Here is an 18,812-nt window from a genome sequence, read left to right on the forward strand (position 1 = left end):
TAGCTACTATTTTAATTATACTTTTTTTAATTTATAAGTAACAAAACTTTTTTCGGTTTACTTTTTCTATATATTTTGGTAAGGTTGTATAGGGATAAAGGTATAAATGTTTTTGATATTCTGTTTTATTATTAACTTACCTCTTTTGCATAAATTTGCATAGTGTTATGAATGAAAACATTTTAAAAACTTACAACTGCAGCCGACCCCAATAAAAATAAACAAAATGGATGGTCAGTTTACCTAAGTAGAGAGAAAATATTTAAATTCTGTTTACTTTTAGAACAATATACCTTTAACTTAACTTTATAAAAAACTTTGTCGCAATAATATTTTTTTTCTTTTATTACTGTTTGCATAACGTTTTTTTTTTCAACTATTCAGAATACTTTAGTAGCGTTTGTCGTTGACTTGTATTATTTTCAAATTTTTCTTAAACATATCAACACAAATTTAAGTAAAATTTCTTTTGATTATAGTTTTAAAAGTTTAAAAGTTTGTCAGATAAAGTTTTTTTTTTGAAGCAATTGAATTTGTACACTAAAAAATTTTTGTTTTAATTGAGTATCAGATCTTCAATTTTATTTTTGACATCGGTTTTGAAACAAATATAATTCCTTGATTTGTTTTACTATACTTTGACTTCAATAACGTTTTTTTTTATTTTTCAAATACACGTTATACATCTTTATTGTATGATAGTTTTGAGACTACCGGGCACTCTTCAGGTCTGTATACCTTAGGTTTGTTTAGGTTATCATTGTAAAAAGTTTAGTTTGGCTTTCAAATTTAAAATATTTCTTTAAAAAACTCAGGAGTATAAATACTAATGAATTATTTTCAAAACCTAAAATAACATGACATGACTTAAGTTTAGTACTAGTTTTAAGAGAATTATTAAAATTAATAATGCATATTAATGTATGTATTTGAGAAGTTTAAATGAAATAGTTATTTTTTAGTTTAAGAATTAAGACCACAGCGAATAAATAGAACAAATATTTTAAAAAAAATTATATAGCAAAAAAAAGCTAGAATTAAAAAAAGAAAACATTATTATCAAAACTTAAACAAATGTTTGTTATAGAAATAGATATTTTTTTTAATATAAACAATAGAATAACGTTTTAAGTTAAGTAAAACAAAAACTGTATTGTGTAATGTTTATTGAACGACAAAAAAGTTCTAAAATATTTTGTTCTTGAACCTGGTGTACAAAAGAACATTTCAGTCATCGAGTTGTACACCAAGTCGTATAGTTCAGAGCATATATTACTTAACATTTTATTTTAGAAACAGGTTTTTAGTAAAGATAAACTTTCAATACCATCAAAATCAAGTTCAAAGTTTTTTAAAAATTATACAAGCAAATTTATTAAAATAAGTGAGAATATATAATTAAACGTCGTTTTTGTTTGTTACTTCTCTTAATATTTTACAGGAGTCGCATTAAAAACTAGCCTAAAAAGTGTCCCTGTTTTTAATAAAAACGTATTTTTTTTATAAATGATCAATGTAACTATCAATAATCAAAAAGTCTCTAACGAGATTAAAAACAACTGTAACAAGTGTTTATGTTTTATTCAAAAACTTCAACACAACACTATTATGGTTTTAAAAACATCTGTTATACAAGTTAATAACTAAGACACATGAGGGTTACTAATTACTAATTTGTAGTATTTTTAAAATGATTCGGTTATTTTTAGTTATATGATGATATACAGAAATATTTCAGCTTTATTTTGAACATTTTTTTATGAGAGAAACATTTGCAAAAATTTTAAAGTTACTGACTAAAGTATTCAATTTATTTTATTTTAATACGTGATGTCTAACAAACTTAGATAAAAATTTTTAAAACAAACAATTTTTTTAATAGTTTTTATTAATGGTAAGTAATCGTTTGAAATTAAATATTTTTTAATTTAAATGAAGTACATCAATCTCAGTTATTTTACATTGATAAACATAACTTTTAGAATTTAAGATTAACTATGTGTGATTTTGATCAAAATGAAATTAATGAAGTTGTTAAAGGTGTTTCTTGTAATAATTGCAAGAAAACTTTCAAAACTAAATCTTGTCTGAAAGTTCACAAAAGAATTCATACTGGAGAAAAACCATACAAATGTGAAATTTGTCATAAAAGTTTTAATCAAAAAAGTAATTTAACAAAACATATGCTGGTACATAGTGAAATAAAAGACTGAAAAATCTAACTTATAAAGACACTTAGTTATTCACACTAAAGATAAGAATTTTTATAAATTTATTAGGTAATTTTAAAACACTAGTTAAAATCAAATTTAAGAGAAAGTTTCTAAACTAATTTTATAGTTTGTAAGGTTTTTATAACTATAAGAACTTTTAAAACTAATAAAGTAAAATATTAGAGATGTTTTAAATAAATGTAGCTAGGAAACGTTTTCATTTAAATTGAAATGTTTAAACACTTTATACTTATCTTCTTTAAAATTTTTATTCTTAGTTTTAGAAAAAAAGTAAGTTATTAACTTAAATCAATTACGTTTGTTTGCGGTTATTATGCAAAAAATTTACCAAGTAAGATATTTAAAAAAAAATTCTAATAAATGGTTTCCTATCTTTTATCAAAGAAATTAAAATGATGAAGCACTATTTTTTAAAGTTAACAATGTTGACTTTTAGTGATGTACAAATAAGTAACAATTCATAATTTTTTTTTAATAGTTTAATATATTTTATTACTTGTAGTCAGTAACTCATACTAGGAGGTGAAAAAACTATATAAACATTTTCTTCGAAAACAAAAGAGTAAATAGACTAATAAACTGATAAATGAGAATATGAATAAATATAAAGTAATCAAAAATAAACCTGAATTAAAATTAAAGGAAAAAAATATTTAGTTGAACTAAGTAGAGAACTTAAAATACAATTTTTGTTTAATTTGATATAGTATCTTATTTGACAAGGTCAAAAAAAATTTTGCAAAAAATAATTGTTTTAAATCTAAATAATATTAATTTTTTGCTTAATGTTTATTATTTATTTTTTTCCAGCTATTTAGATTTTTTAATTAACGTTTGTCTTAACTTGAGGATTTACTTTTCAAAATTTCAACACACATTTAGATAAAAAAAGTCCGATCTTAATTTTTAAATTTTTGGAAGTTTGTCCGATATAGATTCTTTTATAGAAGCAGTTTAGTTTGTATACTATACAACTTTTAATAAATTCTGGTATTAGGCCTTTTAGCTGCACTTTTTAATACTGATTTCAAAACAAATATAATTGTCAGAATTCTTCATTGTACGTTTATTTCGTTAAGAATTTTTTTTCTGAAACACACGTTATATATCTGCAATATATATTATTTTCAAAACTACTGGGAACTTATCAGGTCTGTTAACCTTAATAGTGTTAAGGTTATCGCCATGTATAATTCAATTTGATTGTCAAGTTTGAAATATTTCTTTGAAAAAATCATTAATTTAAAATTAATACTTACAATTTATATTTTAAACCTAAAATAGCATGAAATTATTTAGTTTAAAACCCAATTTATAGTGAATATTAAAATATAACTGTTTTTATTTATTTTGTTATGAGTGGCTGAACTGACATGGTCAATCTTTGTAAAATAAAAAGTCAAGGCAGCAAAGACTATAAAAAGTAAATATCTAAAAAATATGCTAGAATCTGTATTAATAGAACTCAAGTTTTAATTATCAAAAAATAATGTTTGTTGTAGATGAAGGTATTTAAAAAAAACGAAAGTTTTTAACTAAGTAAAAAAAGTTAAAGCTATATTGTATAGTTAAGATACAAAGAAAAGATTACTTAATAATTTCTTTTACAAACAGGCTCTTAATTGTTATGTAATTTTTATGCCATAAAGTTTAATAACAATTTTAAGAAAATGATAGAATAAAATTATGTATATTTATTTCGTATTTGATTAGTTAAAAAGATATAATTAGTTTTGTTTAATATGAGAATTAAGACCACAAAAAGTAAAAAGAACAATCATTTAAAATAAAATAATATTCTAAAACTTATCCTAGAATTAGAAAATAAATCAATATTTTATTATCAGAATTTAAATAAATGTTTGTTATGGATAAAGTTTTTTAAATATAGAAAAATAGAATAACGTTTCGAACAAAGTAATAATAAGTTAAGCTGCTTTATATAGTTCAGATATAAAGCAGAGATTAATTGAAAGTTTTCTTTTACAAACAGGCTGTTAATTATTTAAACTTTTTATGCAATCAAAATCATGTTGAAAATTCTTAACGATTGCACTAACAAATTTATTAAAATAAGTAGGAATATCTGATTAAGCACCGTTTTTATTGAAGTTTTTTTCTTCATACTTCCCTCTCTTTAATAAAAACTTATATTTTTTTAAATGATCAGTTTACGTAAAACTAATATTCGATTTTTTAACTTATTCCGTTTGAATAATTTGTTGCTCTGCTATTATCCAAAATACTTAAAAAGTCACCCCTAGATTAATAACAATAATAATAATAATACAAAAAGGGTCTATGTTTTATTCTAAAACTTAAACACAAAACTAGTTAAGTTTTTTTAAGGATCTATTACACAATAAGACAAGTGAGGGTTGCTATCTACTAGATTATAGTAGATTTAAATTATTCGGTTTTTTTTTTAACTTTATGAAGATATACAGAAATTTCTCAACTTAATTTTAAGTGTTTTGAAATTTTATTTAGAGAATAAAATGTTTGCAAGGCTTCACACTGCTAACAGGTAGGCCACTAAACCTTGAATTCTAGAATTTGAGAAATTAAAAAAAAAAACTTTGAAAACCTGGAACCTTGGGAAAAATTACTAAAACCCCTCGAATTTTATACTATTTTAGATGTTTAGTTATAGAATTTCAATTTAACACGATATTTCATAATATCGACAAAATGTTTTCATCTTTCTCGAAAAGTTTCATATCAAAAAAGAATATTTAAAATAGTTTTACAGTATCTATTCAATGTTGCATTATCAAATAATACGGTTTTTTACTATGAACTAAACTTTAAACTAGAAGTAGACCTAGAAACGTGTTTTTCAAAAACTTGGATTATATTCAGAAAAACTGTCAAAATTTTCTCAAAAACCAATGGCCACTCTGTTTTTATCGATATAGATTAAGTATCTAACAATTTATCGTTTTGTTTAAACTACGTTAGCACAAACTTATATAACCAATCTACGCAATACAGATGTATAAGCTTAAAAAGCAATGACTATAAATCAGGTATAATAAGATTTTTGTTCAAGTATCTGGCGTACAAAAAATAGCTTGATCATCTAATCATTGAACACATGCTTGTCTCAACTATCTACAGGTAAAAAATAATTTTTTAACTGTTAAAACTTAAATTTCTTCACCTTATAACTGTATAGTTTATATTAAGTAATCATCGTATATCATAACGCTACTATTTTAATCAAAACTATACATAAAATTTATTGTTTAAATAAATAGATTTTTCATTTCAAGTACGACACAAACTGATAAATATATATAAGATATTAAATAAAATGTAACAAACTGTTAAATTTTTTAAAGAAAAATATGTAAATGTTATTATCAGTTTTAATCATGTTTAACAAAAAGTTTTGATGTAAATTTAAGACTTAAAATTTTTTCTTTGAAACTAGATATTCATTTCTAAATATAAAAGTAAATTAATGCTCAGAATGTGAACCATATTAACACGTCTGAATAAAAATTCAATGTACAGAAACTTTATTATATATCATTGTTTATTCAAGTTTTTAACTTTTAAAATTGATTATGATTAAAACATGTAACTTATAGTTAAGAGGTAATATAATAAGTAATATAATAAAAAAATATTACGAAAACCTAGTCTTAATAGAATGTAAAATAAGTTTTTGTTTTATGAATGTTCATTTAGTACCACTTTATAATAAAAATACACTGTTTTTAACTTCAATTTGTTAAGTTTAACAAAATTAGATAAAAATTTTCAAGTAAAGCAATTTATTTTTATTAAAATATTTCTATTGATTAAAAGTTATCATTAACAATTAGTTCTTTTTTGATTTAAACTTCATCAATCTCAGTTTTTTTTTTTCAGTTCTTCAGTTTAAACATAAATTTGGCACTTAAGTTTGAACTATTGGTGATTCTGGTCAAAAAAAAAGAAATATGGTTGTTAAAAGTATTATTTGTGATGTTTGCAAGAAAACCTTCAAAACTAAATTCTACCTGAAATATCACAAAAGAATTCATACAGGAGAAAAGCCATACAAGTGTGATATTTGCGACAAAAGATATATCATTAAAGGTAGGTTAACAAGACTTTTACTGTGTGTTTTCTACCAAGACAACTAGTTGTAATGCGAAAGTTGTTAAATAAAAAGTAATCAAAAGTAACATTTTATAACCCGAAACTAACTTTTTTGAATAAACACAATTTAAAAGTATGTTAAATGTTTTCAAAAACTATTACTTAAAAAAATTAGTAATCGATTATGTGTTATATGCAAGTTTTGAAAGTACAACACAATAGAAAGTATACGAAACAAAATATCAGTGTTGAAAAAAAATTTATATATACTTACATTAATACCCAAGAATTCTAATAATAAAATATAGTGTTGTTTTATAGTGAGTATTTTTTTGGAAGATAGTAATTTTTAAGCTTATTGGTTTTAAACATGATTGTAATGGGTTAATGATGGTATCTAAAAATTAAAAATTATTAGGATTCATAAGCACTCAGAGCAGGGTTTCCAAAACAATTTTTAAAAAGGTCCCCTTTAAAGAAATTTAAAAGGCTACGGCCTAGTCCAACAAATTTTATTTTTAAACGCCAATTAACAAAACCTAACATTTTTTTACTATTCATCACCAACTACAGATTATTAGATTCAATTTATGGCCTTGTTGCTCCCCCTTTTTTCGGCGTGTAGCCCCATAAATTTTCTAAAATTTGTTCATAATATCTAGTATAAGTTTTAAAACTACAATTAAAAACGCCTAAAACTTTTTTTTTGCTTTTCATCGTCAACTTCGGAATATCCAGTGTAAGTTTCAATTTAGGGTCACTTGGCCAATTTTTGTTAAGCCTGACTTAGATATAAGATCAAATTTTATTTTATAATATTTTTTTCACTATTAGTTTTTAGTAATTCTGATTATGTTAATTACGTGTATGTTTTAACTTGATAATTTTATATTAAAATTAGTACAACTTCTAGAATCACTTCAAAAATAATTATTAGTCAAGGACAAAGTATCATACTATATTTTAGTTTTGTATAACTCAATAAAAAAGAGTTTTTCGGTACACCAGATCCTAGGACCAAGTATTTTTAGAATTTTTGTCATTCAATTAACAGCAATCAATTCGTAGTTTCATAAATACATTAAAAATATTGTTAGAAACAGATTAGATCTTTCTATAAGATTAATTGGTTCTCTTTAATGGTTTTAATTTAGAAAATAAAATTATGAAATTTAACTAGTTTTTATGGCATGTTATAAAATTGTCTTCTTTGTTATCGTTGATATAACTTATGATAGCTGTTTATTTTTTTTAACAGTCAATATTCTGTTACTTTTCAATTTAAATTATTCATAATGGAAATATAAATTTGTAAATAGTAATACCATCTCAAGTTTGATTAAAAATAGTTAAAAAATGAAGTTGTGTAAGTCAAGCAACAAATGCTAAGGTTAATGTAATAGAAATATTTTATTAGAGCTATGATAAAAAAATAGGCTTAATTCATTTTTTTATTTAACTTATTCTTTTTCATACCAGAAGATTTTTTTTTTGTTTTTTAAGATCACTAAATGTATAATTACACAATTAATGAATAAGTGAAACTTTAAACTATATTTATATTAAAATTTATTCACGGTTTTTAGTTATTAAATCTATTCTAAACATGGATAATACTAAAAGTGTTATTTGTGATGTTTGCAACAAATGTTTCAAAACTAAATCCTATCTGAAAATTCACAAAAGAATTCATACAGGAGAAAAGCCATTCAAGTGTGAAAATTGTTATAAAAGTTTTACTCAAAAAAGCAGCTTAACAACCCATATGCTGGTACATAGTGGTAAAAAAGACTTTCAATGTTATGTTTGTGGGAAGTATTTTTCTAAGAAATCCAACCTAAAGAAGCACTTCGTTACCCACACCAAAGATAAACTTTTTAAATGTGATTTGTGTGCCAAAAGTTTTGCTCAAAAAAGTCATGTAAAAACACATATGTTAGTTCATAATGAATAAAAGAACATCAATGTGAAGTTTGCAATAAGAAGTTTTCTCGAAATAGTGATTTGAATCGTCATATGTTAACTCACACTAAAATAAAAGCTCATGAATGTGATATATGCATAAAGAAGTTTTCACAAAGAAGCAGTTTAGTCAAACACTTTAGAATTCACTTAGGAGAAAAACCTTATAGATGTGCAGAATGTGGAAAGTGGTATACCGATTGTTCTGGTCGAAATAGGCATGTAAAAACTTATCATAAGGAGTTAAGTAAAAAACAACAATCAGAACTGAAGTGTAAAATACAAAGAAGTATTGTTCATGACTACCTTAAAACAATATCTGAATACAATTCTAAATATCCTTAATGTTAGCGGTTTGTTTTTTATCATATTAATTAACATAAGTAAACTTTGAGTATATGTTAAATGATCTTTATATAAGTAAAAAAAAGATTTATATTGATGTAAGTTTATTTACTTTTCTGTGTATTTTTAATTTTTTTTGTGTAATAGAAATAAGTTCTATAAAAAAAACTACTTTAAAAATCATATCTATCTTAAACATTCAAGTTTGATATTTATTTTACGATCAAACTTAAAAGCTTCATAAGCTCTGAGACAGTAAAAGTTAAATTTTTTTAATTTTATTTTTCTTTCTTAGTTTAGTTTTTTGAATTTATATTTTAATAAACAATCAAATATTTTTAAAAAGTTATGACTTTATTATACGTCGATAAATTATAACTAATATTTAAATTTGTTCAATTATTGTAATTGTAATAACTAATGATAATATAAAAGAATAATAAAAATGAATCAATATGTCAAATTAGGCAGTTAACTTGTTTGCTTAAATTTTAATTTGATTAATTTATGCTTTTCTTTACTTAAGACTTTTAACTAAATATTGAAAAATAAGTTATAAATACATTTTTTTGTTGAATTTCACAAACATTATTTGCAAAAAATCTATTAAAAACGTTTTGAAATAGTGTAGCACTACATTTCATACTATTTATAATGAATTAGTATATTAAACAACTTAAGTATCCACGATAATTTTTAATAATGACAATTAAAGGTAGTTTTATATACCGCATTTATAATACTTAAGTTCAATTATCCAAACTTATTCCTTAAACTTTTTTTAAATAAATATTTTTAACTTGCAATGCTTAAAAGTATAAATAAATTTGAAAAAAAAGTTTATTTTGTTTAAAAATGTTGCTATAATTTATTTACTATGAGCTAAAACTCGAAAATAAAAGTAAAATTATAAGTTCCATACAATAAACAAAAAATTTAAGTTATTATTGGTAGCCTAAAAAAATATTATGAATAAAATTAAAAATATATTGATTTTTAATAAAGTACAAATAATTTACAATTTCTTAATTCGTTGTGACTTTTTAATATACTTTACTATTTGTAATTTTCATTAGAAGCTAAATATAAAATCATAACATTTTTTTATTTAAAATCCAAAAAGTGTATTTAAATAATAAATGTGAGTGTAAATGACTGTTAGAGCAATCATTAAATAAAACTGAAATACAATTAAAGCGTCGATTGAAAATCTAAAGTCGATTCTGATTGGTTAATATCATTTATATTTTTATTTTAGATTTGAAGTAATAATACTTATTTTTTATATTTATTTTTTATACATTCTGGTAAGGATGGTTAGATTAAGTGTATAAATGTTTTAAATATTCTATTGTAGTATAAATTTGGATCAGTTAATTAAGTATAAAATGCTTTTTCAAAAACTTGCTGCTTAGCCGACCCAAATTAAAAGAAACAAAATTGTTAGTTTACATAAACAGAGAATTTTTATAATCAATTTTCTTTTTTAATATATTCTAACTTGGCATGATGAAAATCATTAAAGTACAATTAATGATTTTGAATCTAGATATTTGTAATTATTTGCTTAATGTTTAATTTCTATAAATTTTTAAGCTATTCAGGATGTTTAAGTAATGTTTGTTCTTGCTTTAATGATAGTTTTATAATTTTATTGAACTAATGATAATTTCAGAATTTTATTTTTATCTTAAATAATACCGTGAACTTCTGAACTCCTCAGGTGAATAATTAATGCAATTAATTAACCTCAAGTTAATGCAAAATTAACTTGATCTTCAAATTTGAAATATTTTTATGAAAAACCGGTAAAAATTGATATTACCAAACTACTTTTAAAAGCTAGAATAACATGAAATAGTTAAAGTTTAGTACCAATTTTAAGATAATTAATAAGTATTAAAAAAAATAAGTATTTATATTAATGTCGTATCTGAGCAATAAAATTTAAATAGTCGGCTTTTGTAAAATAAAAGAATTTCAGCCGGAAAACTAAAAACAACAATTGTTTTAAAAGATTTGCTAGAATCTGTTGTAATAAAGCTCAGTTCTTAATTATCAAAAATTAGATAAGTGTTTGTTATAGATAAAGTTTTTCTTTTTACAAAAATGAATTAATAACGTTTTTAATTAAGTAATAGGAATTAAAGCTACAAAGTATAGTTTAGATAAGATATAAAGCTGGATTAATTAAAAGTATCTTTTCACAAACAGGTTCTTAATAGTTTTAAACTTTTTAGCCATCAAAATCAAGTAAGAAATTTTGTAAATGAAATTTGTTAAATATGTGAAAATGTCTGATTAATCATCGTTTTCGTTGAATGATTTAAATTTTTTTTTCTTCATATTTACAGTGGTAATTTCAAAAACAAGCCTATGTATTCAACAGTGGCGTCGCGTGGTATTTTTTTTAGGTGGTGCAGAATTTAGAAAAAAAAATCCCCTACTTTAAAACTCTTTTTTATCTTAAATAAAGACTTTTTTCTACAAGAATTACATTAAATTGCTAATATAACCTGGGAAATTTTGTTTAGAAATTAAACATTTATTTTTTAAAAAAAAATTATGTAAGAAAACAACTTTAAAAAAAAAGGTAAATACTTTAAAATTTCAAGTAAATATAAAAATATAAGAAAAAAAATTATTTTAAGTAATTTAAAAGACTCAAAAAATGTTAGCTTACTTATGAGTTTTAATTTTTAAGAAGGCTTTGAAATTGAAACTAACAGTAGAAAACATTTTTGGACAAAACGAATTTTTATTATATTGAAAAACACAGCAACTTTAATAGTTTTTTTTTTGCCTCAACTTAATTTAAAAAATATTTGATTAAACATCATTCTAAGAATGTTTATTTTACTAATATTTAACTTAACAAAAAAAAAAAGAAATGTCTTATTAGACTTGGCAAGAATATTAAAAAGTCTACAAACAAACAAAAAAATATTATGTACAAACTGCAAGTTTATTTTAAGTAAAATTTTTTAAAACTCAGTAGAAAATAATTGCTTATTTACTGATGAATAATGAAAAAAATAAACGAGTATCAACTTATAACTAATAAAAAATTTTATGTTTGAAAAAAAAACAGCTTGACTCTTAAGTTAAAAACACAAAAGTAAAATAAGCAAGCTCATAAATATCAAATTTTACGAAGTCTCTAACTTACAATTTAGATTAAACAGATTAATATTATAATAAGTGAAATACAGCAACTGCAATAATATTTTTTTAGCCTCAACTTTAGTTAAAAAATATTGCACTAATTAAATATCAAACTATTAATAATAATTTTACTAATATTTAATAATAAAAAAGTCTAATTATACTTGGCAAGTAAATTAAAAAGTCTACAAACAAATAAAATGTTGTGTAGAAATTAATTTTTTTTTTTAAATAACTTACATTACTCAGTAAAAAAATTTAAAATTCATTTATAATAAAAAAAAAGTTTAAATAAGTAAAAAACTCAAAAGTAAAACAAGCAAGCTAAATAATATTAAGTTTTACAAAGGCTCTAAAGTTAAAACTAAAAGTAGCTTACAATTTAGATATAAGAAACTTATATTATAATAAAAAACACAGTAACTACAACAATATTTCATTTTAGCTTCAACTTTACTTGAAAAATATTGGATTAAATACCAAACTAAAAATAATATTTTTACTTATTTTTAACTAAACAAAAAAAGGAATGCATAATGAAGCTTGGCAAGTAAATTAAAAAGTCTACAAACAAAGAAAAATTTATGAACAAATTACAACTTTTTAAAGAAAAACTAAACTTGCTTAGTACAGAAAATAGTTACTACTGAATGTCCACCTAAAAAATTAAATCTAAAGTCTAACTTTGCAAACATAAATACTTAGACCCTAACTTTTCACCTTTGTAACTAAAATTCATTCTTCTCTCCTTTTGCTGATAAATTTCTCCATCTACTCTTCTTTGAAACTAGCACAGTTTTTAAGTAAGTCCCTACCAATCGAAATTACACTCAAAGAATTTAATCTTGACTGACCCATGGTGTTTCTCAAAAATGTTTTTATCCTTTTCAAAGATAAAAATGTTCTTTCAGCGTCTACACTAGTCATGGGAATAGTTATCAAAGTTCTAAAAAGCTTTGTAGTTTCATTAAATATTTTAGTCAGGTTATGTTCTTCAAGATATAAGAGTATTTTCACTAAATCATCCTGATGCATGTGAATAAAATGTTTTCAGTTCTCTTTCTAACTGTTTACATTCAACTACAGGATAACACTTATTCACTGTTTTTATAAGTTCTAAAGAAAAACAGGATTTTAAACAGTAAAATATTTTGCCAACAATAACTGTGAAATTCTTAAACTGTTCTAACTATACAGAGTAAACTAATAAATAATTTCAATATTTAAAAAAAAATTAAATAAAAGCAAGGTTGCCACTCTTTGAGTCAAAAGAAACTGTCCTGAGTGACCTTGAAATGCCCTGAGTCACCATGTGTTTTTGAGAAAAAATCAAAATACCCTGAGTTTTCTTGAGATTTTTTAGAACTTAAAATATCATTAAGTTTCACTGAGTACCCTGAGTGTGTGGCAATCTTGAATATAGCTAAAAAAAAGATTACAATAATTTTAAAAACAAAGAGTTTCATTTTATCAATAACTTTAAGGACATGAAGATATTTTTTAATATATTTTTACTATCAAGTTTGAAAACAACTTAACTTTTGCTACACCTGAAGATAGGCTTTGCTTTTAGGGGCATTGGGAGGATGAAACACTTTCTTCACAATTTGATCTTATTTTATGAAGTTTTTACTAAGCTACAAGATGCTTTTTACAGATTTAAAAAAATCAAAATACTTTTTTAGATATAGCCGTTCAAAGTCGAAGGCAACAAAAGGTTCCTTTCAGGAGGCACAAACTAAAACAGTGTTTAAAAAAAAAGTGTTTTACCCCCTTTTATGCCCTTAACATATACTTTAGAATTATTTTACTGAACTTATTTTATACAGTTTTAATTTAACTGCAAGGCATTTTTTATCAATTTAAAAAATCATATTATTTTTTGAGATATGGGAACTCACAGTCAGAGATACAAAAGAGTCCTTATTAATATAATATAAACCCATCAACAAATAAATCAAATCACTAATATCATATCTTTTTTTATAAGTTGGCCTCAAAATCTTTAGATGTTTCTTTTATAGAATAAAACAACTTGCTAAAATAGATATTTAAAACATTAAGAAAAAAAAGTTATAACAAAAGTAATATTTTTTTGTATATATAAAAATATATATTGATAGTCCAAAATTTAAAACTTCTCTTCAACAAAAGTATAAAATTTCATAAAGATTAGGATGAAAAAGTTTGATAAAAATTGCTTTAAAAATGATGGAGAATATAGGTTTTCAGTAAAATTGTATTTTTTTTGCTGTTTTAGTTTGCTCCTTGTATAATAAATCAATGTAATCTCTGGCCTGACCGATGGTATCTAAAAGTTTAATTGGAAGTTTCAAGTTTATTAAAGAGTAACTATTAGCTTTCTGAAAAACTTAGAATAAGAACAACATGTAAAAAAGTGCCTATACACCCCCCACCTTACCCCTCACAGTTTGCACAACTTTTTTCAACAAACTTTAAGATTTTTATTAACTTATTTTCTAAACTTAATGTTTTATTGTTGGAGATTTAAAATTCAATAGTTTTTTAAGGGTATCTTTTATGTATTTAAATTTAATTTGTTTTTCATTTTGATGACAGTATTTTTCTCAGGAGCTCAATTTTTTAAAGTCTAGTTGGTGAGGCTGTAGAACTTTTCAAGAAATTTAAAGATAATTAATTAATATGTAACCATTATAACAGTAAAAAATTGGTTAGTTAGTTTTCATGTGGCCATAGGGGTAAAACACTTATATTTTAACTTTAAATAAACTTGTTATTTTCAGAGTCAAGGCAACCATGTTTCAACAATTTTATCTAAAATTTTTGCTTTTTTTATGAAAAAATTAAACCAAAAGTCATATAAAGTAGACTAAAATGTTAAACTACTCTAAGTAATCAAAGTTTCTTGGGGGGTCAGACCAATATTTTAAGTTAAGGCTATTTACTTTATTTATATATGTAACTGTTTCAATAATTATAATTTTTATTTAATATAAATCTAAAATATTTTTCTGTAAGAGTAAACTAGAGGTTTTTAATAAACTGCTTAACATTTTTTTCAGAACTCAAATTTTACATTTAAATATTATTTAATTAAATATTTTATTAACTTTATGATTACAATAATCAGTTATAGTTAAGTTTATGTATGCAGATTAAAATAAAAAATCAAATTTCTTAGACTTTGGTGATTTAAGTTCCAATTTTTTCCCACAAAATATTTAACTTATGACAAGTTTTAATTTAAAAAATCATGTGAGTACACAAACTCAAGTTTAATCCTTTGCAGTAGCTTAGCTTAGTTTTCAATTTATGTTTACAATAGCTTGTAGATGATACTTAAGCATGTCCTGTTTTAGGGAATTTTCAACTTAGCTTACTTACCGCAAGATATTGATTTTGCGGTAATTCTTGAAGAAATTTTGCTTTTTTGAGTTCATTTGCGGCAGTCAGCTAAGAGTTTGCGGCAGTGAAGTGGGCAAAATGGTCGTTTTCTAAATTGGAGTTTTAAAAGAGATTTCGTTCTAAAAAACAACGAAAATATTATAGATACTTAATTTTTTCCTTACAAAATTTCCAGGTGGTGCAGTTGCGGCAGTGCAACACCCCACGCCACGCCCCTGGTATTCAATATAAAGATGTTTCCTAATTAGTCTGTTTAACGCAAAACTAAAATTCGGTTTTGAACATTCCGTTTAAACAATCTGTTACTATATTACATTTGAAAGATATTAAAAAATGTCTCTAACTAACACAAAATAATAAGTAAAAAATATTGTATAAAAATATAATAAAAATAATAAACAGTATAAAAAACCAATTTGTCAATATATCTTACTCAAAAATTAATAAAAGTTTTTTTAATAACTATTTTATACTTAACTTAATAACTTAGACACATTGTAGCGATATTTACTCGATAAATTTATTTAAAAGCGGTTGTAAACTGTTTTACGCAGATTTCATGACTTGCCTCCGGTATTCAATAAACGAACATTTTAATTGTTAGAAGTTAATTTGTTTCAATGAATACGTAAGATAAAAGAAGTTTTCTTTGCTTGATATAAAATAAACAACATTTTGAAAGTTATGAGCATTCGGCAGTTATTGGTGTGCTTTAAATTAAGATGCATTTCAAACATGTTCAATTTAAGATTCTTTCTTGATAAAGTTATAAGATACTTATTATGTATTATCATTTATGTTTAAATGTATTTCTAGTCTAGAGTGATGTAATTGTATCTTTGTGTTGTTTAGTTTATGTAAATAAAACATAAGTTTTGTTTTGATTGTTGTACTAATCTACTTTACTAATCGCTATTACCCCTTAATAACATCTCTGTAACGGGAAAACTTGAAGGTTACTGTTTACTAGTTTGTAGTAGATCTAAAAAAATTCGGTTATCTTTAGGTATATGATGATATACAAAAATTTCCAGCTTTATTTTGAACTTTTTTTTTTGAGAAAATTTTTTTTGAAATTATTTTAAAGTTACTGACTAAGGTATATAGTTTCCTAGACTATCTTAAGTTAATATCTTAATACAATTCTAAAAAACTGCAAAGATGATATCATTTTGTTATGATACAAGTTAGTAAAAGAATTATTAAGAGTTTATAGTGATATACATATTTTGACGACACAATTTACATATTATTTTATTAATTTACGTTATTTTAGTTTGTTTTTAAATTATTAAGTTGAATGCTATTTTTCTCCTTTAATAACGGGAGAAATATTATAAAAAAATTTTTATAAACTTATATTTTTGAAAGGTACCGAAGCTTTATAATCAGCAATGATAAAACATTTTGATATAAACTTAAGTATCATTTTAAAATATTTATAAGTTTTTTTTTTAATTTCTTTGAGTTACTAGAACTTTAGTCATAGTTTATTGTTTGTAGCAAACAAAACTAAAATTATAGTTTATTTAACAATTTTATTTTAAAACAAAACAATTTTTACTCTGTCCTGTCTACAGTGTGTAAATTGAACGACATAAAAACCTCTGAAATGTTTGGTCGTAGGCTATGGTGTTCAAAATTAAATCATATAAACTGATCACCACTTATACAAACTTTAAATTATTGCATAAAACAACTTAACATTCTTTAGAATATCACCTTCTAATAAACACATTCGATATTCGTTTTAGTAGAAACTAACTAAGTTTAAGTTAAACGACATTAACTCAAATACTCTTTTTAAAGTTAAATTTAATTCGAATCAAACAAATATTTTCTTGCATAACATTTGGGTTGAAAAAAACTTACAATTTACCTTCATTAAAAGAAAAATCAACAAAACATTTTAAGCTTTATTTAATATTTTAATGATAGTGATTTTGAACTTCTATTTTGACTAAGCTATCTAAATTAACAAGTATGTTTATCTTCATAGTAAAAATCACTTAGTACACTTGTTAATAAAACCCTCAAAATTCCACAAATAGTTTTAATACAACTAATAAATAATTCTGAACTTGTTAGCAAAAAATTGCTTTATTATTTTTTCCTATACTAAGTAGCACAGAACTATTTCAGCTTAAAATAGTTTAAAATATTTTTTATATTTTATCTAGATTATATTTAAAGTGATAAATTTAGTTAAGAAAAGTTGTTATATAAAAAATTTATAAAAGTATTTATGTAAAAATCTTATATACATTGTTTATTAAACGAAAAAAAAAAACGCTCAAAAATGTTGTTGTAAAGACAGAGTGTACAAAGGAATCTTTTCGTTATCGAGTCGTACACCACATGCTTATAAAGTTTCTTACGAGCTATTACACATAGTTTTTTTATCATTTAAATATTTAATTCTTTAGTAATAAACAATCAGTTGAACAAAATAAAATGAAAGAAAATAAACTAAATGAAAATAAACTAAAATTTGTGTTTAATAATGTACTATGAGTCTTGTTTAGTATCATAGCAACTAAAATTTGTATAACTTTAAATTAACTTTTAATAGAAGATAAACAACACTAATAACAAACAGGTAATTACTTGAATTACAGGTTACATTTTCTTTAAAGAATATAAAAAGTATTATTTAGATTAGTTTTTGTTAAACCACAAGTTTCTAAACCATAAGTTAATTAATTTGGTTCTCATTTTGTTTTGATTTATACTTTATAAGTAACTTTCATTACTTTGTTCAAAAATATTTTAGGTTTATTTATAACAACTGATGATCTCCTATGTCCAAATATAAATGTAAATCAAATAGACTATAAAAATAAAAAATATATAATTTATAAATATTTAGTAAGTACTGAAACGTTTAATATTGAAGGAGGTTATTAAACATTTGTATATTTCTAAACTCATTTATAATTTTTAGTTATTTAATCAGTTTTATACATGGATATAATTGTTACTTGTGATGTTTGCAAGAAAAGTTTCACCAGCAAGTCTAACCTAAAAGTTCATACAAGAATTCATACAGGAGAAAAGCCATACAAATGTGATACTTGTGACAAAAATTTTACTCAAAAAAGTCAACTAAAAGCTCATCAAGTTATTCATTCAGAAGAAAAACAATTCAGTTGTGAAATTTGTGATAAAAAATTTACCCAGAGAGGAAGTTTTTAAACTTCACTTAATGATACATAGTAGCAATAAAGAGTTTCAATGTATTGTTTGTTTGAAAGAATTTACACGTAAACACCATTTGAAGGATCATATGGTTACTCACACTAAAGAAAAAAACTTTAAATGCGATTTATGTAAAATAAGTTTTACCAAAAAATTTTATATAAAGAAACATATGTTAGTGCATACGAATAAAAAAGATTTTCAATGTAAAGTTCGTGAAAAGCAATTTTCTCGAAAAGGTGATTTGAAACGTCATATGTTGGTTCATACTAGAGTTAAAGCAAACGAAAGTGATATTTGCAAGAAAAAGTTTTCACAGAAAGGAAGTTTAGTCAGACACTTCAGAATTCATTTAGGAGAAAAACCTTATGGTTGTGCAGAATGTGGTAAATGGTTTACACAAGGTTCAACTCTAAATAAGTTATATAC

General features: G+C 23.1%; 1 protein-coding gene across 1 annotated transcript; it reads left to right on the forward strand.

Annotated features, from left to right (window-relative positions):
* The first annotated feature begins 1,997 nt into the window (after positions 1–1,997).
* Positions 1,998–15,429, forward strand: LOC145839335 (uncharacterized). Its single transcript, XM_082946922.1, has 5 exons — positions 1,998–2,211; positions 6,201–6,310; positions 7,978–8,227; positions 8,299–8,510; positions 15,361–15,429. The coding sequence occupies exons 1-5, from the start codon at positions 1,998–2,000 to the stop codon at positions 15,427–15,429; spliced, it is 855 nt and encodes a 284-aa protein (XP_082803048.1).
* The last annotated feature ends 3,383 nt before the right edge of the window (positions 15,430–18,812 follow it).

Source organism: Thalia democratica, chromosome 6 (genome assembly GCF_965202585.1).
Source record: "Thalia democratica chromosome 6, ktThaDemo2.hap1.1, whole genome shotgun sequence".
Classification (NCBI taxonomy): domain Eukaryota; kingdom Metazoa; phylum Chordata; class Thaliacea; order Salpida; family Salpidae; genus Thalia; species Thalia democratica.

Coding starts and splice junctions, on each gene's coding strand:
- LOC145839335 (XM_082946922.1), top strand. CDS start 1,998: ATGTGTGATTTTGATCAAAATGAAATTAATGAAGTTGTTAAAGGTGTT. Junction 6,311..7,977: donor GTGATATTTGCGACAAAAGA/TATATCATTAAA, acceptor TGCAACAAATGT/TTCAAAACTAAATCCTATCT. Junction 8,228..8,298: donor ATGTGATTTGTGTGCCAAAA/GTTTTGCTCAAA, acceptor ATCAATGTGAAG/TTTGCAATAAGAAGTTTTCT.